The 26,391-nt window shown below is 42.8% G+C and overlaps 1 protein-coding gene across 2 annotated transcripts; it reads right to left on the bottom strand.

The window, feature by feature from the left end:
* Nucleotides 1-7,063: 7,063 nt before the first annotated feature.
* LOC135540287 (ephrin type-A receptor 2-like) lies at nt 7,064-24,699 on the bottom strand. 2 transcript variants are annotated; one of them, XM_064966849.1, is made up of 15 exons: nt 24,533-24,699; nt 23,550-23,617; nt 21,519-22,158; nt 14,651-14,806; nt 13,970-14,430; nt 13,652-13,829; nt 13,467-13,566; nt 12,899-12,954; nt 11,857-11,982; nt 11,561-11,746; nt 10,666-10,937; nt 10,285-10,434; nt 9,281-9,474; nt 9,008-9,163; nt 7,064-8,664 (listed from the first exon to the last, which is right to left on the bottom strand). In XM_064966849.1, the coding sequence occupies exons 1-15, from the start codon at nt 24,615-24,617 to the stop codon at nt 8,544-8,546; spliced, it is 2,949 nt and encodes a 982-aa protein (XP_064822921.1). In that variant the 5' UTR covers nt 24,618-24,699; the 3' UTR covers nt 7,064-8,543. The 2 variants fall into 2 exon arrangements, with proteins under 2 accessions (XP_064822921.1, XP_064822922.1); XM_064966850.1 differs by having other exon boundaries at nt 13,467-13,563.
* Between the last annotated feature and the right edge of the window lie 1,692 nt (nt 24,700-26,391).

The raw sequence follows: 26,391 nt of genomic DNA, 5'->3' as shown, positions 1-26,391 counted from the left end.
AGAACATGTTTTATGGCAGCGCTATCCTTAAGGCCAATTTCTGCTTGCATCGACAATGCGATCCAGAGGCCAAATCGACCGCTGTTCTGCATTGACGTGTCCCTGCCAAATGTTGTAACAATAAGGAGGGTGCCGTATAGTTCTGCATAGACATGCTTGTTTGATGGTAGGTGGGGGTGGGAGATCCTGTATAAACACTCACTCACTTCCTTGACAACAGCTCTGCTCCCTGAAGCGCAACAAGTATGAATACCCTGACTGGCAGAGGCCGTATCACAGTAAATGCTGTATGGCAACTGCAGACGTGGCTTGACCATTTAATGGTGAACTGATTATTAATGTCCAGAAGTGTCATGAACAGGGAAATGAAGTGAGGACAGACGGAATCACATGTAGACTTTGATTTGATAGACTGTGTTTACACAGGCACCCCCATTTTGATCTTTTGCTCAATTATTGGCAAAAGATATGATTGGCCAAACGACTAATTAGGGGGAAAATATCAGAATTGGACTGCCTGTGTAAATGCTGCCTTAAGAGGCATAAGCACAGTAGACACAGGATAGTAGATATGAAAAGTGCTGCTGACCTAACTTTCATTGCAGCACAGAATAATTTATTTTGTCATCTATCCCTGAATTGCACGGATGTAGCCTCATTTAATGACATAGTGTTCTATCCTTTTGTCCAATTAATGGCAAAATATCTGATCTGATGGGTCAAAAGACCAATCAAGTGGCCAAAGATCAGAATAAAGCTGTCTGTGTAAATGTAGCCGTAGTGACACAATTGTCTGTAGCAAGCAATTCAATGGTGGCAGAAGCGCAGTCAGGCATTTATTCATACTAGCAATAATAACCAGTGTGACAGAACCCACATAATGCACACCTGTAACTAGTTGCTTTGGGATTGTTAGGGTGATAATGCCCAGCTGAAACCAATACACTGGAACATCCTGTGTTGAAGCATGTTCATGGCAGGCTTAGACTATCTTTAAACATTTGGATTGTACCTTGATTTGTTCCCCCCCCCCCCAACTCAAACCGTTACCACTGCATGGTATGACTCTGTACAGGTGTTTTTGAGTCCAACAATACACTATCAGAATCTGTCCACCGATTGATTACTAGAACACAATGGATCAGCTGCCAGACTTGGTAGTTCATTTAAGGAGTGAGTCATTTCACCACACATATCCCCGTGTGGGGATTTTGGACCACCTTGAGAACAATCTTACGGAACAGATGCCATCATCGGTAGAGTGCTCAGACCAACCTGGCGGGATTGAGGAGAGCAACAGGTCAGGGATGAGTGGAAACACTGTAGGTGGTGTGACAGAAGATCAGAACCAGCTGGAGGATCTCTTTGGGTATGTGACTATTTTACACTGGTGTAAAAAGTACTTGATTGTCATACTTAAGTAAATGCTATAATAAGATTCCTTATTAATTCAACCAGACAGCAAGATATATTTATTTACCGACAGCCAGGGGCACACAGACATTTACAAATACTGTATTTGTGTTTTAGTGCGTCAGCCAGATCAGAGGTGGTAGGGATAACAATGCTTTATATTGGTAGAAATGTGAATTGGACTATACTGCTGTCCTACCTGTGCATTTGAAATGTGACGATTCCTCTTGGGTATCAGGGTAAATGTATGGGAGTAAAGTACATTTTCTTAAGGAATGTAGTGGAGTAAAGTACATATACCCCCCTTCCCCAAACAAAAAGATACTAAAGTACTGTACCCCACTGTTAAGTTCTTATTCTTCAAACCATGACTATCCTGTGTAACTAATAATGCCTTCAATTTTTCCTTAGTTGTGGAGGCATAGCAGAAGCTCTGTCTGTGGCCACTTTACATACATGGGGTCTTGGAGGCCAGGTGCAGCGATCTGTGCCCAAATTAATTTCTGTTCCAGGGCAGGATGACCAGGAGGCTACAGCCTCTCCATTATCACTCCATAAGGATGATGACAACGAAGGGTGAGCGTGCAGAGGCTTTCATTTATTTTCTTTTGCAGGTTTTGTATTCTAGATTAAAAGTCCCTGTTTTGTTCCTGTAGGGCAGCAGATGCCAATAAAGAGGAAACTCAAGACTTTACTTTGAAGGAGTTGTTTGAGTCTAAGTACACTCATGTTTGTAAGTTTCTCTCAATTGTCTACTTTTTGGGGGGTAATTGAACCCACATATTTAGTCTCAATCACTCGTCGTCTAAGTGCTAAAGTGGAATATTTGCCTCCTTTCTCCAGTTCCTCTGTATCAGTACTACTGCCTGCAATCTGTAAAAGCTGACCTAAACAGGATAAACAACAGTCTGTCTGAGCTGGTGACCGCCCAGTGTCTACCTGGCCTACAGTCCCCACCTGTCTTCCGCATGGCCAGATATGTGGTCACCTCTCCCCCACCACGGTCTCCTCTCACAGTAAACCCATGCAGCTTTTGGCAGGACTTGTCTGAGGTGAAGGAGAGTGGCCTACTTCAAACACTCTCCCTCAGCGAGATCCGTCTACAGGAGGTGGGTGGATAGTACAAAGAATGTTTTCTGCTGATGCGGTGTTTGTCATCCCATACAATAGTGAACATCTCTGGTATGACTTGAAGTGTAGTGGGGAATAGAGATTAAGTCATCTGTTTTTGCTCTGAAGGCTATGTTTGAGATGATTGGTTCTGAGGCCTCCTACCTGAGAAGCCTGGGGGTAGCTGTGAATCACTTCCTTGCTTCGAAGACACTGAAACAGACCCTCCATCGCATGGAGCATCACATTCTGTTTTCCAACCTGCGCAGTGTGATGGCAGCCAGTGAGGGGTAAGGACTGCCAATGTACTAGTCTTTACATGACTGACCAGACTGGCATACATTTTTTTTGTCGTAAATTGCAGTGAAATGTGGTATTTTACAGGGTCAGTCATAGTATGGCTCCCCTGGAGCAAATTAGGGTTAAGTGCCTTGGACATTGACATATTTGTCAGCTTGTGACCTTTCAGTCACTGGCCAAACAATCTAACGGCTAGGCTACTACCTGCTGCCCTTGGAGTGTGTCTTTGGGTCACTGTTGTTGAATTAGTCTTGCTCAAATGACAGGACTTAAATCCTCAGTCTACATTTTTGTTTATTTGACATTTCATACCAACTTGTGTGTTATGAGGCTTTAGGCTGTGACTGCTCTGATACCTACAGTTTTCTGCTGGACCTGGAGGTGCGTCTGGGGGAGAGTGTGGTGATCTCTCAGGTTGGCGACATTGTGCTGCGTCACTGCCTCAAGTTCCGATCGCTCTACGTGCCATATGTGACCAACATGATGTACCAGGAGGCCTTGGTCACGCTACTGCTGTGGGTTTTCCCCTCTCATTACGCTTCCGTTAATGTCTAGTCTTCATTTTACCTCAGTCTTGCTCTTTCCCCTATTCCCAGGCAGGAGAACCGAGAGTTTCTGTTAGCAGTGAAGAAACTGGAGAGTGATCCAATATGTCGGCGACAGACCCTGAAATACTTCCTAGTCCTCCCCTTCCAGAGGATCACACGTCTGAAGATCATCATGGAGGTAGGCAGGCCTCAGATGTGAGTCTACAGGGGGAGAGCAGTATTGGGTGGTGTCCCTTACTCGACTGATTAGGGTTCGGTATACAGGATTCCATGCAACAGACTTCATGCTTGTGGAGGTAAATGCTGAGACTTTCTATGGTCCTTGCAGAGCATCCTGAAGCTGACTGGGCAAGACTCTAAATCAATCCCTTGTCTGAAACAGGCCATTGAAGCCATACACAAGGTAGAGGTCACTATTTACACAATTGAATAAAGCTTTGGTTTTGGGTTCAACTGTTGACTGGTTAGGCTACAACACTGCTATTTTTATCTCCTCCAATGAGACCAGATAGTGATGGAGTGTGATGGGGGGGTTCTGCGGATGAAGCAGATTGAGAAACTGGTGTACCTGGACAAGCACATGGATTTTGTCAATGTTAAGGTCTGACATCATTGCAGTCTCGTTATTTCAGTGACACTTGTGTTAGTTACTACATCGTTGTATCCCTTCTATTTTAACAAGGTCATAATCACAACAGCCTGCTTGTTCTCCCTGTTTAACCCATAGGTGGCAGTGGTGCCTCAGCATTGCGATTCACCATTTACCTCATTGTTTCTCTCCAGTCCATTCCTCTGATCACAAGTGTCCGCTTTCTGGTGCATGAAGGCCCCTTGAGACAGCTCACTCCAGAGGGCTATGTGCCAGGATCCAGGATTTCCTACATGGATGTTTACCTGCACCTTTTCAATGACCTGTTGCTCATCTCATTGAAAAAGTATGCTTCCACATCTTCATATATGCATCTATGAACAATATTTCCAAGCACTACATCCAAGCACTGTGCTTGTTAAAAACAAAGTACCACTTTCTCTTTGTATTCCTGTCCCCCAACTTCCCTTTGGTCTTCTCAGAGAGATGCGGTTCAGAGTGCTGGATCATGCGGTGTTCCCCACCCACGTGCACACTGAGCAACTAAAAACAGAGGCCCTTGGTCTGCCCCTAGAGTCCTTCGTGCTGCGCCTCTCCCAGAACCACACTGGGCATGCCACTGCTTTCATACTTGCCCCACATACCACTACCAGGTAAGAATTGTTAGAAATTCCTTTGTCCCCTCGCATCGAATTCACACAATGACTCCATATGCATGTGTTTCCAGGTCAGACAAAGAAGCCTGGATGAAAGCTCTGTCCTCTGTCAGTGGGGACATGTATGAAGGACCTGTGAAGTACTGTACTGTGTAGAGTTTCTGATGTGTTATTAGTTGATGGCTCTCTGGAAGAGCAGCAGTTTTAGTTTCTGTCAGTGTTACTGCATTGGAAAAAGTGTTTACATTTTATTTTTTTTAGACGTTTCAGCTTCTGATATTGTGCAATTTGATGCGACAGTTTTAATCTGTTACTGGATTGCATGTACTTGCATCTTATTCACTTTGTGTATATTTGGCACTTAGATTTCCTATTTGCACTTTTTGGGGGGTTGTATAGTACTAAATTGGTTATTTTCGATGGACCACAGCTCTTGTTCGTACATGGATGACTTGGACAGATTAGTTACCAGCTCACGATTAGTTTAGGAAACATCAGTTTGACATTTTTGTGAATTTTATGCTTGATAAATAAAGTGTCATATTTTAAAATGTCCCTGTTGAACCCTTTTCCTGCTGAAATTGCCTGTACGTTTCTATAGATACATTTTGAGCAGCATGGTTATAACTATAACGCCCTCAGTACAGAATAAATGTCAGTGTGGCAATGCCTGAATTAGCAGGTAGCTAATGTGAACATTACAATTAGTGCATGCTAGCTAACCCACTCTTACAGCAATAAAATACAAAAGCTCATTCCAGGTTTCCCAGGTACAGTTGAAGTCGGAAGTTTACATGTTTTTCTACCACGCCACAAATTTCTTCACAAACAATGGTTTTGTCAAGTCTGTAGGACATCTACTTTGCATGACAAGTAATTTTCCAACAATTGTTTAGACAGTGAATTAAAAGTGAAATTCTCTCTCACAATTCCAGTGTCAGAAGTTTACATACAGTAAGTTGACTGCATTTAAACAGCTTGGAAAATGACATCATGGCTTTAAACTAGTCTGATTCAAATGATGTCAATTAGCCTATTGGTGGTGTGAATGGATTTCAAGGCCTACCTTCAAACTCTGTGCCTTTTTTGCTTGAAATGGGGAAATCAAAAGACCTCCACAAATCTGGTTCATCCTTGGTACTGGTGCACTTCACAAAATAGATGTGGACATATTGAAGCAACATCAAGACATCAGTCACAAAGTTGAAGCTTGGTGGCAAATGCATCTTCCAAATGGACAATGACCCCAAGCATACTCAAGTTGTGGCAGAATGGCTTAAGGACAACAGTCAAGGTATTGGAGTGGCAATCACAAAGCCCTGACCTCAATCCTATAGAAAATGTGTGGGCAGAACTGGAAAAGTGTGTTTGAGCAAGGACGCCTACAAACCTGACTCAGTTACATCAGCTCTGTCAGGAGGAATGGGCCAAAATTCACCGAACTTACTGTGGAAGGCTACCTGAAACGTTTGACCCAAGTTCAATAATTTAAAGGTAATGCTACCAAATACTAATTGACTGTGTAAACTTCTGACCCACTGGGAATGAGATGAAATAATAAATGCTGAAATCAATCTCCTATTCTGACATTTCACATTCTTAGAATAAAGTGGTGATTCTTACTGACCTAAGACAGGGAATTTTTTACTCTGATTCAATGTCAGGAATTGTGAAACTGAGTTTAAATGTATTTGGCTATGGTATATGTGAACTTCAGCTGTATGTACACAAATGCACATCAGGATATGTAAACTGAGCAAAAATCTAAATGCAACAATTTCAAAGATGTTCCTGAGTTACTATTAGGAAATCGGTCAATTGAAATTGACCAAATTAATCTATGGATTTCGCATGACTGGGCAGAGGTGCAGCAATGGCCTCAACCTTCCATTGATCTCACTGTACAATCATACAAGGACTGAGAGTAGAACGTCTATGTGGAGGAGCAACGCATTCATATATCTGTGCAAAGATAACAACATTTAATTATTTTGTCTCCCTGCCCTCCCCATCTGATTATCATGCACGTGAAGCAGCCGGATGTGGAGGTCCTGGGCTGGTGTGTTTACACGTGGTCTGCGGTTGTGAGGCCGGTTGGACGTACTGCCAAATTCTCTAAAATGACGGAGGCAGCTTATGGTAGAGAAATTAACATTCAATTATCTGGTAACAGCTCTGGTGGACATTCCTGCAGTCAGCATTGCAATTGCATGCTCCCTCAACTTGAGACATCTGGCATTGTGTTATGACACAACTGCACATTTTAGTGGCCTTATATTGTCCCACAGCACAAGGTGCACCTGTGTAATGATCATGCTGTTTAATCAGCTTCTTGATATGCCACACCTGTCAAGTGGTTGGATTATCTTGACAAAGGAATAAATGCTCACTAACATGAATGTAAACAAATTTGTGCACATTGTGAGAGAAATAAGCTTTTTGTTTTTTATTTCAGCTTTTGAAACATGGAACTAACACATTACATGTTGCGTTTATATTTTTATTCAGTATAGATGTGTCTTACATTTAGAGACATTGTAATTACTGTCCTACTCAAAATTGCAAGTGAACAATTAATTGAAGAGGAATTCATATTGAGCCCGAGATACAGCGAGAATGAATTTAGCAGGGGCTCAGTAACAGATGATACATATGTGATGAAGTACAGTAGAGTAGAGATGGAACATTCCAGACTGCAATGGTAGTCACTAACTGACATCGAAGCTGACTGTGCTTATCGCCAACTGGAGGGTGGTTGTCAAGGTTTTTTATTTTATTTCAAACATTTTTTTCTTGCCTGTATTTTTTTAATCAAATCGAAATGTTTCATGTGCTGAAATGCTTGTTTCTAGCTCCTTAACAATGCAAAAAGTCAAACAAGCACACAAATAATAATCAGATACAAGAAATCATAAATATCAAAACGAATCCAGTGAACCCAAACAAAATTGTATTAGTAATCCTAATGCAATCTATCCATATTTACACAAAATATATATACCTAGAATGATATGTACAGCAGTAGATATTAGTGAGCTATGTTGAGAATCCAGTGAATAAATAGTATAACTACAATGTACAGTAGTTCATATTATTTTCTGCTATGTTTCCTTTCTGCTACAAGGAAACAATGATTTTATTGAAACAGAAAACTACATTTCTAAAAACGTGCCAGAGCAGTGTCATTAATTTAAAAAATACAATAAATATAAAATAAATATTAAATAATAATGGAAGAACCACTAAGAGTAGATGGAGACGAACTGTAAACTAAAGAAAAATACTATTTCAAAATGTATGAGAGAAAAGTATGAGGTGGATTGCAGACAGGATGGAACCTACAAAATCAAAAAGAAAGAAAAAGTATTTGATTTCTTGACCTGACTGGAATAATTCAGAAGACCTGTCATTTGAGTAGATTGGCATTCTCATCTATCTGTTACGTCAAAGCCTCAAATCTTTATGAAACTCATAAGTCCAGAAGTGACTAGAGGAATAAGTGAGTGCTTGAGGAGGAGGTAGACCCAGTCCTGGAGTGCCTTAAGCTTGAATGTCTTTTGTTTTTCAGACTTCCAGTCTCAGGTCTCATACAGCTTCATACAAAGCCTGTCGTTTCCTATCTGAAATTATATTTCCATACTTGATAATATAAAAAAATTATTTATATATGATGCATTACTTCTCCTTTAACCACATCTCTCAGGGTCTCTTGTCATGGAGGACTGACGTAATGGTTTTACATGCCCGTCTTTTCTGTGTCTGGCAGGCAAGGTCCTCTTCAGTCATGCCACTGACCAGTCTAAAGCAGCGTAGCTCAGCCATTATTACTACATGTTCAACCCAACTTGTTCCATTTCCCTATTCAATGTGACAGTGGAATAAGGTGGTCAGTGCAGTCCTATTTTGGGGAATCTCAAATTGGGGGTCTCACACTGCAAACACTGTACTGCAAACACTGAGTGAGCTGGTCTGGTCTTTAAGTCCAACGATGCTATAGGCGATTCTCTTCATGTGACCTGGTAACCGCACGCCAATGTTCCTGATGTCCCTGAGAGAGAAGAAAGATAGAGACAGGAGCTGTTAGGAAAAGGTTTCACATTCAAACCAATAGGTAGCACATGATAAAATATGATTGCATTTGAAACTTCCTACTCGGACATGATACAGCCAGTGGTGCTATATAGGGTGGGGCAGTGAGGAATGGTATGAGGGAAGGGCATTTGATGAATGAGAGTGTTGCATTCCATAGATGAGTGTGGCATACCGGACAACAAATGCTTAACAAAGATCTGAATACTCTTACTGTATTTTTCAAATGTGGCAGTGTCCCTACTAAGCTCATGTAATGTGGTGAGGCTGGTGCATGGTTACTGTATGTGTGTAGTACTTACTCATGCCTCATGGATAGCACCTGATCCATGGTTGTGATTCCAGCGCAGGCAAAGCTCTCAGTGTACTGGCTCATCTTGATGGACTCCAGCCATTCCGGCACAGACCTGAAGGGGGAGCCGTCACAGCCACTGGTGCTGGGGAGTCGGATGGACACACTGTATGGAAGAAACGGGGAAATAGATTGGTAAGTAAATGCTATATTCACAGTATGTGATTGAAAAAAATCAACTGTCACGTCCAGGGGAAATCAGCTTCATTCATTCGCATCTTACCGGGGATCAAAGTAAGCAATGGTTTTCAGAGATTCTGGGCTCCGGAGCAGTTTGTCCAGGATGTTGACGATGTCTGGGAAGCGAGGTCGTTTGGAGCGGTCCTGCAGCCAACACTGCAGCATCAGCTGGTAAACGGTGGATGGACAGTCCATGGGTGCAGGCAGCCGGAAGGCCTCGTTAATGGCCTTCATCACCTGAGGAAGAAGCGGGGTTTAGACCATGTCTCACAGAGCTAGTGTTTATGTTCTAGACCAACAGACTGTAAGATTATGTGTTGTGCATGTGGGCACTAACAGTTTTATGTGAAGAGGACTGTGGGAACTATTTTGACTTAGAGGCCCTTAGTGGGTTGTTTTAAACACTCCACCCAGGATAAATACCCAGAGATGATGCATCACAGAGGCCTTGTGTTTACCCAGACCTACAGCGCTCTGTTATTTCCATAAAACAGGGAAGGGAGTGAAGGAAATGTGACAGATGAAGTGTAAGGTCTACCTCATGTTTGCTCATATCCCAGTATGGTCTACCTCATGGTTGCTCATGCCCCAGTAGGGTCTACCTCATGGTTGCTCATGTTCCAGTAGGGTCTACCTCATGGTTGCTCATGTCCCAGTAGGACTACCTCATGGTTGCTCATGTCCCAGTAGGGTCTACCTCATTATTGCTCATGTCCCAATAGGGCCTACCTCATGGTTGCTCCTGTCCCAGTAGGGTCTACCTCATGGTTGCTCATGTCCCAGTAGGGTCTACCTCATGGTTTCTCATGTCCCAGTAGGACTACCTCATGGTTGCTTCTGTCCCGGTAGGGTCTACCTCATGGTTGCTTCTGTCACAGTAGGGTCTACCTCATGGTTGCTCATGTCCCAGTAGGACTACCTCATGGTTGCTCATGTCCCAGTAGGGTCTACCTCATGGTTTCTCATGTCCCAGTAGGGTCTACCTCATGGTTGCTCATGTCCTAGTAGGGTCTACCTCATGGTTTCTCATGTCCCAGTAGGGTCTACCTCATGGTTGCTCATGTCCCAGTAGGGTCGTTCTCCAAAGGCCATGACTTCCCACATGACTATGCCGAAGCTCCACACGTCGCTGGCCGAGGTGAACTTCCTGTAGGCAATAGCCTCTGGGGCGGTCCAGCGGATGGGGATCTTCCCTCCCTGAAGGAACAGCAACAATAACTAATCATACGAATGAGACTGAAGGGAATGTATTCACTAGAGGCATGGCTATTACTAATGTAAAGGTTTAGGAGGCAGAGTGAGTGTCTGTCAACATCACCGATCATTTGTAACCAATTATAAGTAAAGACATAGGAAGGCTACTAAGTGCATAGTAATACCCCCACTGTTTGCATACATTAATATCAGTACAATGGATGTTTGACTCACGCTGGTGGTGTAGGTGCCCTCAGGATCGTCTTCCAGCACGCGGGACAGGCCGAAGTCAGACACCTTGCACTCCAGGTTGCTGTTGACCAGAACGTTGCGGGCGGCCAGGTCTCGGTGAACATAGCTCATGTCAGAGAGGTACTTCATGCCGGCCGCGATGCCACGCAGCATGCCCACCAGCTGGTACGAGGAAATCTCCCCATCATGGTCCTTTAGATAGTTGTCAAGCGCTCCATTCTCCATGTATTCTGTCACAATCATGGCATGCTTGACTGCTTGAAGAAAATTATAAAAAGGTACAAATGTAGTACTTCATGTCAACAAAAGAGGCACAGTATGGTGGAGATGGGAAATAGGGGATGTTATAAAGTAAATAACTTAATAATAACAACTAAATGTCACGACTTCGGCCGAAGTCGGCTCCTCTCCTTGTTCTGGCGACGTTCGGCAGTTGAAGTTACCGGCTTTCTAGCCATCGCTGTTCCATTTTTAATGTATCCATTTGTTTTGTCTTGTACACCTGGTTTTCATTCCCCAATCACACTGCATGTATTTATTCCTCTGTTCCCCCTCATGTCTTTGTGTGAAATTGTTTGTGTTACGTGTTAATTGTTGACGCGCCAGACTGGTTTGCTTATACCGTGTTGTTGACAAAGATGTTTATTGTTAAACATAAATTATTGTGACTGTTTTGCACTTTTGCCTATGGGCTGGAGGTTTTGACGCAGTTGCGTCCGTCTGTTGGTTTCTCCTGACAGTGTGTTCCTGTTCACAGCTCTCTGCTCTCCTGCACCTGACTTTGCTACCAGTACGCACACACCTGACAATAAATGACTATTCAGTGAATCAGTAGAGGCTGTCATTTGAGACACAGTGTCTGAGAGCAGGAACTCACACTTGGTGATGACTCCCTCCAGGCGGATGATGTTCTGGTGGGAGAACTGGCCCATGATGCTGGCTTCACTAAGGAAATCCTGCTTCTGCTTCTCTGTGTAGCCTGGCTTCAATGTCTTGATGGCTACCGCTACCTCTCCTCTCCTTGGAGCCTTCATCACACCACGGTACACTTCCCCAAACTCTCCTGTGAAACAGAAACACACAGAGAATAATATGAATTCATAGCATTCTTCTTGGGGGAGGAGATCGATGAGATTTGTTCAAAATATTACTGTAAACTAGTTTGACATTTACCTGCTCCGATGGCTTTTTGCTTAGTGACAAGACTGGGATGAATCTCGCTGGCAAACTTCAGGATAGCAGTGTTGGGGTCCTCGTACATGTGTGGGTCAACGTAGGTCTTCAGGGGCTTCAGTTGATCTGAGAAAGTGTGAATGACAATTAGTCAAGGAGGAGATTGAAGATGGGAGATAATCTCTTTGGTAATGCACATCGCTGTTCCAATAGAGGGAATTTGACTATATATACAAAAGTATGTGGACACCCCTTAAAATAAGTGGATTTTGCTATTTCAGCCACACTCGTTGCTGACAGGTGCATAAAATCAAGCACACAGCAATTCAATGTCCATAGACAAACATTGGCAGTAGAATGGCCTTACTGAAGAGCTCAGTGACTTTCGACGTGGCACCGTCATAGGATGCCACCTTTCCAACAAGTCTGTTAGTCAAATTTCTCCGCCGCCATTGGACTCTGGTGCAGTGGAAACTCGTTCTCTGGAGTGATGAATCATCTGGCAGTCCGACGGACGAATCTGCGTTTAGTGGATGCCAGGAGAATGCTACCTGCCCCAATGCAAAGTGCCAACTGTAAAGTTTGGTGGAGGAGGAATAATGGCCTGGGGCTATTTTTCATTGCAACAGTTTGGGGAAAGCCCTTTCCTCTTTCAGCATGACAATGCCCCCGTGCACAAAGCGAGGTCCATACAGAAATGGTTTGTTGAGATCGGTGTGAAACTTGACTGGCCTGCTCAAAGCCCTGATCTCAACCCCATCGAACACCTTTCGGATGAATTAGAACGCCGACTGCAAGCCAGGCCTAATCGCCCAACATCAGTGCCGAAACTCAATAATGGTCTTGTGGCAGATTGGAAGTCCCAGCAGCAATGTTCCAACATCTAGTGGAAAGCCTTCCCAGAAGAGTATAGGCTGTTATAGCAGCAAAGGGGGGACCAACTCCATATTAATGCCCATGATTTTGGAATGAGATGTTCGATGAGCCGGTGTCCACATACTTTTGGTCATGTAGTGTATTTCTTGGATGCTGTGATTCCTACCTGTGCTGAAGAAGTAGGGGTCCTCTGATCCCTGTCTATGACGGTAGTTCATTCTCCTGTTAGGAAGCAAAGTCACTATTATGATTGGCCAGACAATATGCAATGTTAAGACATTCTTATTATGTAAGGTATCATTAAACTGCCCAGTGAACATCTCACTTTTAAACGTTCATATTCTGTTAACTCATATCCAGATAATGTTGTTGACTCGTCCTATACTCGTATATACAGACAGGCTGTCATATCAGTAAGGGCAGGATCATCTTCAGCCACAGACCCAGTCAGCCACAGTTACAGTTTTTAACAGCTACTCTGGCTGTTACTGATAAAAACCCTCTTAGAGATGACATGGCATTACATTCTCAATCAGCTTATTAAGAAAAGCATTTACTCACTATGACTGAGATACAGTGTGGGGTTGTCCCACATAGTTATCTTAAGATGAATGCACTAACTGTAAGTCACTTTGGATAAGAGCATCTGCTAAATTACTGAAATGGACAGAGGGATACCAAATGTGAACTACATCTTAGGACAGAGGGATATGATAGGATTAGTGTGTTCTAACCGTTTGTGCAGCAGTAGAAGGACTACAACGACGAGCAGCATGATTCCTCCTCCTACTACAGCTCCCATGACCCCTGTGTAGTTCTGGACCTGAGACTCTGCTGAAACACAACCACAGACACATTTTAAAACGTCTTGCCTGAATATTAGAGACGAACAGTGTGGTGTCTCTAGGGCCACACTTACCAATGGGCAAGGTTTTGAACACATGCTTCATGCTGTATCCACCTGGGTTTCTCTCAGGGCTGAGAGCCTGGACTCTGAACACGTAGGCCGTGTCAGGGGAGAGGTCACTGATCTGCACCGTACTCTTGTCCAGAACCAGGACTGTGTATGTGGTGACATCACGCTCACTGTCGTCCTCCTGCATGGGACAGGGAGAGAGAGGAGCATTGAGAGGGGATTCACTATAGAGATATACTAATACTATCATATATATGTTGTGTTTAATGTGTGACTGACCTGGATAGAAGAGAGAGGGAGGAGTGTAGTTGTCTGTCTTACCTTCCTGCGGTACATGAGTTCGTAGCGGTGGGTGATATGGGATGGTGCTCGGCTGGACAGAGCCCAGGACAGAGACAGACTGGTGGGGCTCCGCTCTTCCAGACGGATGGACGTCACCTTGGGGGGATCAGTGAAGTGCAGAGCGGTGGTGATGGTGCTGCTGGGTCTCTGGCTGCTGTACTGAGACACTCCGCTGTGGGCCTCTACAGTGAACGTGTAGTTGAGGTGGGGCTCCAACTGGCTAACAGTCACCACGGTGTCCTGGAGGTCCGTGGGGTCGGGCTGGAAGCGGACCTTCTCCCCACAGGGCACACACAGGGCCCCGGTGCAGCGCTCACACACCACGCTGTAGCAGATGTCCCGGCGGCCTCCTGTCACCAGTGGGGGGCTCCAGGACAGCTGCAGCCTGCCGTCCGCTGACAGAGTGGTGGAGGCCAGGTCACGAGGGGAGCTGGGTGGGGCTAAAGGAGGAGGCAGAAAGTAGACAAGTTATTGTGAGACATTCCAAATGTTAATACACCAGATGAAGAACGCTCAGATCCCTCTATCAACAATGATGATGACATAAAGACAGTATAGCCTATGAGGACACAGGATAAAATAAGGAGTGGCTGTAGAATTGGCTAATCCTTTGTTAGTGATAGGCCTGGCTGTAGCTGACTATCTGGCCATTGTTCTTACCAGAGCAGGCTGACATAAGAGGGTCTGATGGGGAGCGGTAGAATCCCTCCATACATGGACACAGGAGGGCGCCGGCTGTGGATGGCTCAGTATTCTCAGGACAAACCTCACAGGACTCACTGGACACAGAGTCTTTAAAGGAGCCTGGCGCACACACTGAAGGAAACAGGAGGATGCTTATTAGTTATAGGATTATTAGTATCCACACGTACACGAGGGAAAGAGTGTGTGATTGAGTTACAATACATTAAAAAGATATCTCTGTCAGTCCCCTGGGGCTTGACAGGAAACTCAGGCTGTGGTTAAACTGTAATCACTGAGGCTTTGTATTTTAACAGAATGGAATGGGATTTTCCGGACGATTTGCCTCCACTTGTCCTTTGCGCCTCAAGTTCCATTCTCAAGTTCCACTGACAGTCAACCGGATGCCACGGAAACACTCAACATAGCAGATGTTCACTCTGTACAACCTTTCCCTTTGAACTCCAAAATCAGCACTGTGAATGCTGGTGTGGGTATTGTCTGAGGAGCCTAACGGAAACAGCAAAATGGGTACTGCTGAAGATATTCAACTGACCTGGAGGATATGAAGAAAAAATGTACCTTCCATTCCGGAACGTGTGTGTGTGTGTGCGTGTTTGTATTGGACAGAAACCAGGATGCAAGGATTGCAAGTCTGAAACTGTACTTCCTTCCTTCCTCCGGTGACAAATGACAACATGCAAGGATGGAGCAAGGGAGAGGAAGTCTGGAGGAAGTAGAACTGCTAAAGGGGAGGTGTTGTTGACCGACCGTGTTGTTGGAGCCTAAATCAATACACATTTTTTAGGAGAATCGATGTGAATGTTTACTTTAAGAAGCGATCTCCTCTCTCTCACCCTTTATTCTAATGTCTCCCCAGGGGATAAGTCTTTCATCAGGCCTCTTATAGTGAAGAGGGTGACCTGTGATGGACAAGAGGGATCTGCCAGTGACTTAACCAACATGGCAGAAGGACCGCTGCATAACATCCAGCCCCACAATAGAACAATGGAGATGAGTTTTGAGTTTGAGTAGGGGGGATTGAGAAGAATAGATGGATGGGGGATGGGTTAGGGTCGCAAGTACCAACAGAAGTTCTCTCTGGGGAATCACTCTGGGAGTGTAGGGGTGTATAGTGCTACGAACGCATAAGAAAAGGGGGCTAGCCTGTTTCATCTGGAGAAGGAGCAACAGGACTCCTGCCAAGTATCAAAGGACCCCTACCACTATTCATCTATTGTGACTGGGATTGGACTGAGTGGTTCCATAAATATGTTGTGTTTATTCATTAGAGCCCTAAAATGGTGGCATTGCGCTGTATATATCAGTGACCGCACTCTTTCAAGATTACTCTGAGAATGTTTGAATCTCAACGAGTGAAACTTTACAAGACTAAAAAATGAATTAAACAGAATTATTACACATTAATGTGGTTGTTTGTTATTGATGAATTGCATTTTCTTAAAAACTAAAGAAATAAAATAAAAATATCTGACTGAAAGTGGGACCTGAAATAATGGCTCACATTGTCCTGGTCAGTCCCTTTGGATACGGCAGTGCTCTTTGTGAATGGAGTGGTGGAGGCAGTAATGTATCTGTTAATCTCATCTATGTTTTGATCTCTGTGTCAGCCCATTGTTCTAATGAGTGGGAACAAGGAGCTCATTGCATGTGGCATATCATTTGCAAACAGCTGTCCTTTTGCTCCACACTAATCCTCTTGACAACGTTTTTTAAACCTTTATTTAACTAGGCAAGTCAGTTAAGAACAAATTCTTATTTTCAATGATGGCCTAGAAACAGTGGGTTAAGTTAACTGCCTTGTTCAGGGGTAGAACACCAGATTTTTACCTTGGGGATTTCATCTTGCAACCTTTCAGTTACTAGTCCAACGCTCTAACCACTAGGCTACCTGCCGCCCCTTGCCTAAATTAACTATGTTCCTGGCAGTTCCACACATCTAACTGACCAATGCGCCCGCCAACTGTCCACTCACCACCAACTACCCTCCCTAATGACTTCATACTTAGTCACGAACAACCATCTTATTTGAGTCATCCTGGCCCAACCTTCCCCTTTACTTCCTCGTTCCCAGAACATATTCTCTGGACCTTTAGAGACATAAATCCCTTGCCATTGACAGGAATGTGTTTCTGCTTGACTGCACAGAGAATTAGGATATGACTCAGTATTATAAATTAGTATAATAATGAACTGAACAAGTTTGTCATGTCAAGCCTGTTTGAGTCTTTTCTGTCTGTCCTCTTCTAATATATATATATATATATATATATATATATATATATATATATATATATATATAAAAGTCATTAAAACTAGTTTTTCAACCACTCCACAAACATCTTGTTAACAAACTATAGTTTTGGCAAGTCGGTTAGGACATCTACTTTGTTTTTTTCCAACAATTTTTCCAACAATTGTTTATTTCACTGTATCACAATTCCAGTGGGTCAGAAGTTTACATACACTAAGTTTACTGTGCCTTTTAACAGCTTGGAAAATTCCAGAAAATGATGTCATGTCTTTAGAAGCTTCTGATGACCTAATTGACATCATTTGAGTCAATTGGAGGTGTACCTGTGGATGTATTTCAAGGCCTACCTTCAAACTCAGTGCCTCTTTACTTGACATCATGGAAAAATCAAAAGATTATAGACCTCCACAAGTCCGGTTCATCTTTGGGAGCAATTTCCAAATGCCTGAAGGTACCACGTTCATCTGTACAAACAATAGTATGCAAGTATAAACACCATGGGACCACGCAACCGTCATACCGCTCAGGAAGGAGACACGTTCTGTCTCCTAGAGATGAAGGTACTTTGGCGCGAAAAGTGCAAATCAATCCCAGAACAACAGCAAAGGACCTTGTGAACATGCTGGAGGAAACAGGTACAAAAGTATCTATATCCACAGTAAAAACGAGTCCTATATCGACATAACCTGAAAGGCTGCTCAGCAAGGAAGAAGACACTGCTCCAAAACTGCCATAAAAAAGCCAGACTATGGTTCGCATCTGCACATGGGGACAAAGATAGTACTTTTTGGAAAAATGTCCTCTGGTCTGATGAAACAAAAATAGAACTGTTTGGCCATAATGACCATCGTTATATTTGGAGGAAAAAGGGGGAGTCTTGCAAGCCGAAGAACACCATCCCAACCGTGAAGTACAGGGGTGGCAGCATCATGCTGTGGGGGTGCTTTGCTGCAGGAGGGACTGGTGCACTTCACAAAATAGATGGCATCATGAGGAGAGAGATGTGGATTTATTGAAGCATCATCTCAATACATCTGTCCCAAAGTTAAAGCCTGGTCACAAATGGGTCTTCCAAATGGACAATGACGCCAAGCATACTTCCAAAGTTGTGGCAAAATGGCATAAGGACAACTAAGTCAAGGTATTGGAGTGGCCATCACAAAGCCCTGACCTCAATCCCCCCATAGAAAATTTGTGGGCAGAACTGAAAAAGCGTGTGCGAGCAAGGAGGCCTACAAATCTGGCTCAGTTACACCAGCTCTGTCAGGAGGAATGAGCCAAAATTCACCCAACTTATTGTGGGAAGCTTGTGGAAGGCTACCTGAAACGTTTGACCCAAGTTAAACAATTTAAAGGCAATGCTACCAAATACTAATTGAGTGTATGTAAACTTCTGACCCACTGGGAATGTGATAATTCTCTCTACTATTATTCTGACATTTCACATTCTTAAAATGAAGTGGTGATCCTAACTGACCTAAGACAGGGAATTTTTACTAGGATTAATTGTCAGGAATTGTGAAAACTGAGTGTATGTAAACTTCCGAATTCAACTGTGAAAATATTTTTTAAAGGTCCCGAACAGTCATTCCCATGTAAAATGGCCTTTTGAGTGACTAAAATATCACCCATAATATTTTTTTTTGGTAGAAATGCTGAAATATTTGAGGTAAAAAGGCATTTCTCTCTCATGGCTTACTATCAGGAAGTTTGAAAAGACAGGCTGAGTGGTGGAGAGCTTATATTCATGAGCTCACCTTGACTGACAGCTCTTTGAAATGCCTATGTCAAGAAGCTTGGATGCAGTGAGCAGTGTTGCAGTAAAATCATCTCAAGCAAATGTGATGATACACAAAGAAACTCAAACAACATTGAAATTGCATCAATAATGTATTTTTTAAATAGATCTTCTGTTTGGCATGTCTCTTGTAATGCGATTCACAGCAGCACTGACAGCGGTTCTGGACATGGAACATTCCTGAGCTTGGCCTTCCCCTTTGCCTGGAACTATCAGACCCTTCAGGTTACCCTTCCTCAGGCTTGGAGCTATGGTATGGTGGAATACTTTCTCAATGTTAAGATAAATGTAAATGTCTCTTTAATGTAGTACGGTAACAACATAACAATCTATGACAGGGTTCCCTAACTGGTGGCCTGCGGGCTGGGTTTGGCCCCCAGTTTTTAGATATTTTAGAAATGTTTTGAAAATGAAATACATAAATGTCTCATTTACATAAGTATTCACACCCCTGAGTCAATACATTGTAGAAGCACCTTTGTCGGCGATTACAGCTTTGAGTCGTCTTGGGTATGTCTGTATCCACAAGAGACACATCTGGAATTGGGGATTTTAAGCTCTCATAAGTTAGATGGGGAGCGGCGCTAAACCTCATCTTCAAGTCTTTCCACACATTTTCACTTCCAGTCTGGGCTTTGGCTGGGACACAAAGGGACTTTCACATTCTTGTTCTGAAACCATTTCAGCATTGCATTGGCTGTATGCTTGGGGTCATTCAATTCTCTAAAACGACGTTGGAGTCGGCTTATGGTAGAGAAATTAACATTAAATTCTCTGGCAACCGCTCTGGTGGACATTCCTGTACTCAGTATGCCAAATTCACACTCCCTCAAAACTTGAGACATATATGGCATTGTGTTGTGTGACAAAACTGCACATTTTAGAGTGTCCTTTAATTGTCCACAGTACAAGGTGCACCTGTGTATTGATCTTGCTGTTTAATCAGCTTCTTGATATGCCACACCTGTCAGGTGGATGGATTATCTTTGGCAAAGGAGAAATGCTCACTAACAGGGATGTTAACAAATTTGCGCACAATATATTTTTGAGAAATAAGCTTTTTGTGCGTATAGAAAAATGTCTGGGATCTTTTATTTCAGTTCATAAAACATGGGACAAACACTTTACATGTTACGTTTATATTTTGTTCAGTTAGTTGATGATCCCTGATCTATGAGCTAACCTGGTTGCCTAGCCTATTGGCTATATTTTACTGTAATAGGGAGTCAAAGGGATACAATCCAAGTAATTATACCACCCAAGGTGACCGGGATCACTGGCTTCAACAAGGGAGCCTCTTGTCCCGTCATAAACCACAGACTGACTCAGTATAACCTTCCTGACTGAGATGGGCGTGACGGCACAGTCCCTGTAATCTGTGGTTCACCTCAGCCATGGCTATGGACGCACACAAATAGCTGTGTGGAGAAGACACACTGCTCAGGTACTCTTCAGCTGGCACATCAAGTCACATGGCTCTCCTTAGCCAATCAGTACGGGAGGGGACGTGGGGGTGAACAAATTCCTTTCAGAAATCCCCAGTTCACTGAGCATAAAGTAATGTAATGTTCCTCCCTCCCTCCCCCCCTCCTTTCCAGTTTCCTCCTGATAGCTCATCACACCACACCCCAGAATACCAAAGACATGGCAACTTTCATACAAACAATGTGAGCAAACAATCATTTACATTTCAATTCATTACTGCAATGTGTTCCATCGAGTTGTACTCTGTGTTTCTCAACTACAACATTAAAAAACCAAATGCCTCTCTACCAGTCCCCTTGCCTCAAACAAACAGATGTATCTGGATTATATGTATTTGAACATTCTTAAACAACATTCCTACTTAAACTACAAACTTTTACGCCTCATGCCCCTATAGTCTACAACAGATTTCCCTCGTACAATTTTCATTGTCCATAAAACAGTATCCTCCTCACCCCACCCCATTTCTAAGTCCTGAGAGACAAACACAGTGGAAAGAAAATGTTGGCCAGGTAGAATCATTCATGACCAGGAGTGCTCTTTACAGCAGTCGAAACTTCCCCAAAATTCCCTTTTGCCTTGTACCTCTGCCACATTCTCCCACATGCAGTCCCTCTCCCATATCATGTTTGGAAATAGTGTTACAATCCTAAACATCTCTTGACATTGCTGTCAAAACAAACAAAAACATGTCCAAATACCTTACACTGTTTTGTCTACATTCATTCCTGTAAATCATTCTACACCTGACCTGCTTTTATTTTTGTTTGTGAGGTGTTTGAAATCCCAATTAACATTCATGTCTGTGAGGTGTTTGAAATCCCAATTAACATTCATGTCTGTGAGGTGTTTGAAATCTCAATTAACATTCATGTCTGTGAGGTGTTAGAAATCCCAATTAACATTCATGTCTGTGAGGTGTTTGAAATCCCAATTAACATTCATGTCTGTGAGGTGTTTGAAATCCCAATTAACATTCATGTCTCTGAGATGTTTTAAATCACAACTAACATTCATGTCTGTGAGGTGTTTGAAATCAAAATTAACATTCATGTGTCTGAGATGTTTTAAATCACAATTAACATTCATGTCTGTGAGGTGTTTGAAATCCCAATTAACATTCTTGTGCACAGTGTGCAGTCATTTCTAAAAACCCAGCCAGGGTGGTGGTTAGTCCTTGCACTTCTGTGAATACAGCTGCTGTTGAAAACTAACACCCAACATTACAACAGGTAGGGGGTTGGGGTTTGCAGGGAGATGCATTACATGAAGCCTGGCTGTAGTCTTACCTTGGCAGGAGTCTCCAACAACTTCATAGCCTCCGCGGCATTGGCACTGTCCCACGGGCACCACCCACTCTCCCTCAGCGGTGCAGTAGATGCGTGGGGTGGCCTGGCTCACAGCGTTCTGCACACATGTTCCCTCCACCTCCCTCAGGGCATCTGTTACCGTCTCTGGGAAGGCGGCCAGGCTCTGCACGGTGGACGGACAAGTCTTGTAGTACACCCTCACAGAGAGCAGTGCCACACACGCTCCCATGTCCTGGAAGGCCAAGTAGAAGCCATTCCTGGATAGAGGGCCCATTGTCCGTGTCTCCACGTTTACCTTCAGCACACCGCGGCCCCGCGTGATTTCGTCCGACGCGATGGTGGCCACTTTGCGGAACTGGCCCTTATGGAAGCTGGTGCCCACGTCGGCATCGGCCTCGAACATGTGCAGGTTGAAGGTCTCTTTGCAGGCGAGCGAGGTGCCGTCGAAGGTGTTGCAGTCCCGCACAACGAAGTGCAGCTCAACAGAGACACGGGTGTTCCCTGGGCGCCCCTGGATGAAGGTGGTTCGGAGCCAGTTGTCCTGCTCACCCGCGTCGATGTTACACACACTGTAAGTGTAGAGGAGTGAGCCATTTACCACTGTCTGGACTATCTCCCACTGAAACAGAGAGAGAACAGAGGTTTAGTTTAACACAATGTACAGGGCAAGAAACAACAAGTGAAGGAAGGAGAGAGCGGGTTTTAAGAGAATGAGCATAAGATTAAGGGGATTATGTTCTCGTCAAGGATCAGTTGCTGTTTGATGAACCAACTGTCTGCCTGCTGAGAAGCCTATAAACTGCTCAAGCTTTCCTGCTACTTTTCTACCACACGCCAGGGAAGGATTTGGTCTGGACGCGTGGATTGCTCACTACGTGTGTGGTTTCCACGAACTGACGTGGGTGCCTGTGTGACACAGACATAAAACTAAAACAAATACTTTTGTGGAATACCAAGCATTATGGCAGTTAAAGGAGTTTTTATAAGTTAATGGAAAAGACATGGCAGCAATATTGGCTGTGATTAAGTCTGTTTTAAGAGAGGTAAAATAAGTAAATGCTTGCCTGGTAGCAAGATTTAAGGAATCCATTAATTAAGCACAGGGCTTTAAAAGAATAACCATCATGAAATCATTTAACCCCTCAGATGGCTTCCATAAAGGCATATTTCATTGGACCATGCACAGTGAGTGCTTTATTCCAAGTGTGAGAAGGAAGAGAAGATAGATATAGATCAAGAACAAAGTGCATTATTAAAACATCCACTCCAAAGTCAAATGTAAATGTGTTTCATAAGTTTGAGGAAGTTTGATGAGAATAGACCAAACATCATAAAATAGGGGGGAATCCTACCCAATACGTAGAGAATGCAATGCATCTGTAAACTTCACGGTAACAAAAGAACAGCAGTTAGCGCACTGACGCTGACCACGTCCTGTTGCTTTTTTAAGACCGTCAACCACACTACTATAGATAGAGGAATAACTCTCTCCCCCTCCAACCAGTCTCCCTTCCCTTCTCCTTCCATCAGTCTTGTGTTTTAGTTTGTCTGACAGGAACCTCCCAAATGTATATTACCACAGCAACAACAACAAAAAGTTTTTGGGGGAATATTGTTGGAATGATGACAACCTGTTGGCTATTTTCAGTTAGAAAATGTACTTTTGTCCTGTAAATTCAGATGCAGCTCTTACACTGACGTTTTATGACATTCATAGTTGTATTATGAAAGGGTTGCTCTAAAACCAGTGTAGGCTAGCTTTGCCAAAACTTTGTGAGCTGCTACTCATTCCATCTTTCATAGAAAACTGTTCTGAAGGAATGAAAGCGGAGAGAATGTCTTGCATGTGACCTTTCAAAAATGTGCAATTCAAAATGTGGCTTGGAATCTACATTGTGTGACATCTAGCCTACTTTTCACACCATCTGGTGTATCATGTGTAGACCATCCATCTGGTTAGACTACTGCGATCCTTATATTTTGACACTATATGGTATGGTAACTACTCACCCCTTCTTCATATGGCCAGGTCAACCATCCCAACTCGCCTCCTGACGCTTTCATATCCAGCAGCACCTCTACAGAGATCATTTAAAAGCACTATTAGTAAACATTCTTAATTCATTTGAGGAGCTGTTTCATTAGAAAATAATAGGCATAAGTTCTTATGTGTTATAAGAAATTGAACATGTGTAATAAGCGATGTACTCCACAAGTAAACTGGATTATAAACGTTACTTTGTCTCTCTGAGCCAACAATTATTAAAGTAGCCTGCTAGAAATTGCCAGGCCTAGATTCATCAAATAGGCCCAATATAACGTCATCCACGGCTTTCAAGAGGACATGCCCTGGCATGACGAATCTGATCAAATAAGCCATGTCCATTTAAGTAAACTATGAATTACTATGTCCTTCAACCCCCGTGTTTGCATGAAAAAGGCAGAGGAAAATATGGGAAGTTAAATAGCATGATAAAGGGAGTGAAAATTGTTGGGAACATCTCTAAGAACCCATGCAAGTCAATCACAGCCTACACTCCCATCCCTTCTCCCGTCAGTACAAGACCCCGTCCACTCCGATACTGAAACTAAAAACTTTGAATGAACAATGGCATCACCTAGCAACTCTCATCTGAAGGAATTTCAGTGTCAAGTCCTCTTTGTGAAGTAAAATTGCTTCCTTTAAATCATGATCAAATACCACCATTACCAAGTTGTATAAATTAAGAATAATGAAAAGTATCATTATTGCATGTTTAAAGTAGCAAAGATAGCCAACAATATCATAGAAAAAGCAATACATTGAACAGAAAATATAAATATTGGAGGAAAAAGACTGTTTAAAAAGACTGTATAACACTGTAATATAGACAATATTGCAAGAATATTACAAAACTTCAAGAATACCATGTCACAGCCCAATCCCCCAACTCATAAAACACAAAGCAAGGCTCTTTACAATCGCATTTTAGAACGAAAAATGGAGTACGTACGTTCTTTCGCGTGAAGAGTAATAAATATATGGTTAATAAATACATACAAAAACAAAGAATAAAAAGTAACACGACGGAAATCCATTTAAAAAAAACTTTTGACGGCAATTCCTCTCTGATCTGATCTCGTAATATCGACGAACTGCTGTGAGCACTACCGGTGTCAACCGCCCTTCGTTTCAGCCGAAAGTTCCATAGAAAAACAGGTGGCATGATGAGCTCCGCCTTTGGAATGTGGGCACAATCCATATATGGTATGCAGTAGAGGTGGGGTCAAATCATAAAATTATACTACCTGTGCAGTGAGGATGTACATTCAGTGAAACGACTGTAGGCTATCCCCCTAGTATTTAGCTTTTAGAAAAAATGTGCAATATTGTACTATGTCTATTTGCACATTTCTTTCACAACACCACACACACGAGAGTACCCGCATACATACACACGCTCACACATACACACCTTCCTCGTCCCCTGCCCCAGAATAGTCAATTGAATATGGATTATATCTGTATTATATTCTTATATCCTTATCAATAGTAATAACATGATTTATAATGTGACATTTTTTCTTCTCACCTACTACTAGTACTATTTCGGTAAGAGAGAAAAGGAGAGTGAAGAAACCAGTGGTTGTTACTTGTGGTCATCTTGAGGTGTAAAGATTCTGAAAAATGAGCAAGCTAGAGTCTTTATCTTGTTGGACAGTCTTACAAGTAGCTGGAAGCATCTTCCACAAACCATCTTATTTAAAACAGGTCTTTCCCACCCTAGGAAAGGGAGGGGTCAAGTGGAGGGGTGGGCTGGTATGAATATGTGACTACTAATGAGATGGTCTTTATAAAGAACTTTAGAATTTGGGTATGAATATGGGGACACAAAAAAGGCATGAACAATGGCATCACCTAGCAACTCTTATCTGAAGGAATTTCAGTGTCAAGTCCTCTTTGTGAGGCATCGTGTACTTGGACAGGAGAGCCCCTTGAGCTGAGAGCCAAACATAGACAGCCGTCCTCACAAAGACACAGAAACATCTACTGAAGAAGACAGACATTGTCTTGTCTTATGTTACCATACATGGACAATAATCATACAACAGACAGAAGGAACGTTGTTGGTTAAAAATGTGTTAACAAGTAAAGTACACTTTGGACTATACAGTGTATTCGGAAAGTATTCAGACCCGTTTCCTTTTTCAAAATGTTGTTACGTTACAGCCTTGTTCTAAAATGGATCAAATGAAAATGTTCCTTCATCAATCTACACACAATACCCCATAATGACAAAGCAAAAACAGGTTTTTAGATTGTTTTTTTTTGCAACTGAAAAAAATAAACAGAAATATTACATTTACATAAGTATTCAGACCCTTTACTCAGTACTTTGTTGAATCACCTTTGGCAGCGATTACAGCCTCGAGTCTTCTTGGGTATGATGCTACAAGCTTGGCACACCTGTATTTGGGGAGTTTCTCCCATTCTTCTCTGCATATCCTCTCAAGCAAGTTGTACAAACATCTGAAGGATGATCAATGGAAACAGGATGCACCTGAGCTCAATTTCGACTCTCATAGCAAAGGGTTTGAATACTTATTCTAAAATGGATTTAAAAAATATTAATCTGCATCAATCTACACACAATACCCCATAATGACAAAGCAAAACCAGATTTTAAGACATTTTTGCAAATGTATAAAACAAAAAAACAAAATACCTTATTTGCATAAGGCTGTGACATAACACAATCTGGGGAAATGGAAGGGGTGTGAATAGTTTCCGAAAACACTGTAATTGTGCCTTTTGGACTCTGCTTGAAGAATGCAGACTTTCAGTCAATACACCAGAATGCATTTCTAACAT

This window comes from Oncorhynchus masou, chromosome 5 (genome assembly GCF_036934945.1).
Source record: "Oncorhynchus masou masou isolate Uvic2021 chromosome 5, UVic_Omas_1.1, whole genome shotgun sequence".
Lineage (NCBI taxonomy): Eukaryota > Metazoa > Chordata > Actinopteri > Salmoniformes > Salmonidae > Oncorhynchus > Oncorhynchus masou.
This window is presented reverse-complemented; position numbering and strand designations above follow the sequence as displayed.

Coding starts and splice junctions, on each gene's coding strand:
- LOC135540287 (XM_064966849.1), bottom strand. CDS start 24,617: ATGGATTTCCGTCGTGTTACTTTTTATTCTTTGTTTTTGTATGTATTT. Junction 22,159..23,549: donor CCTGGCCATATGAAGAAGGG/GTGAGTAGTTAC, acceptor TCTCTGTTTCAG/TGGGAGATAGTCCAGACAGT. Junction 9,475..10,284: donor GGGACATGAGCAACCATGAG/GTAGACCCTACT, acceptor CTTCTTCCTCAG/GTGATGAAGGCCATTAACGA.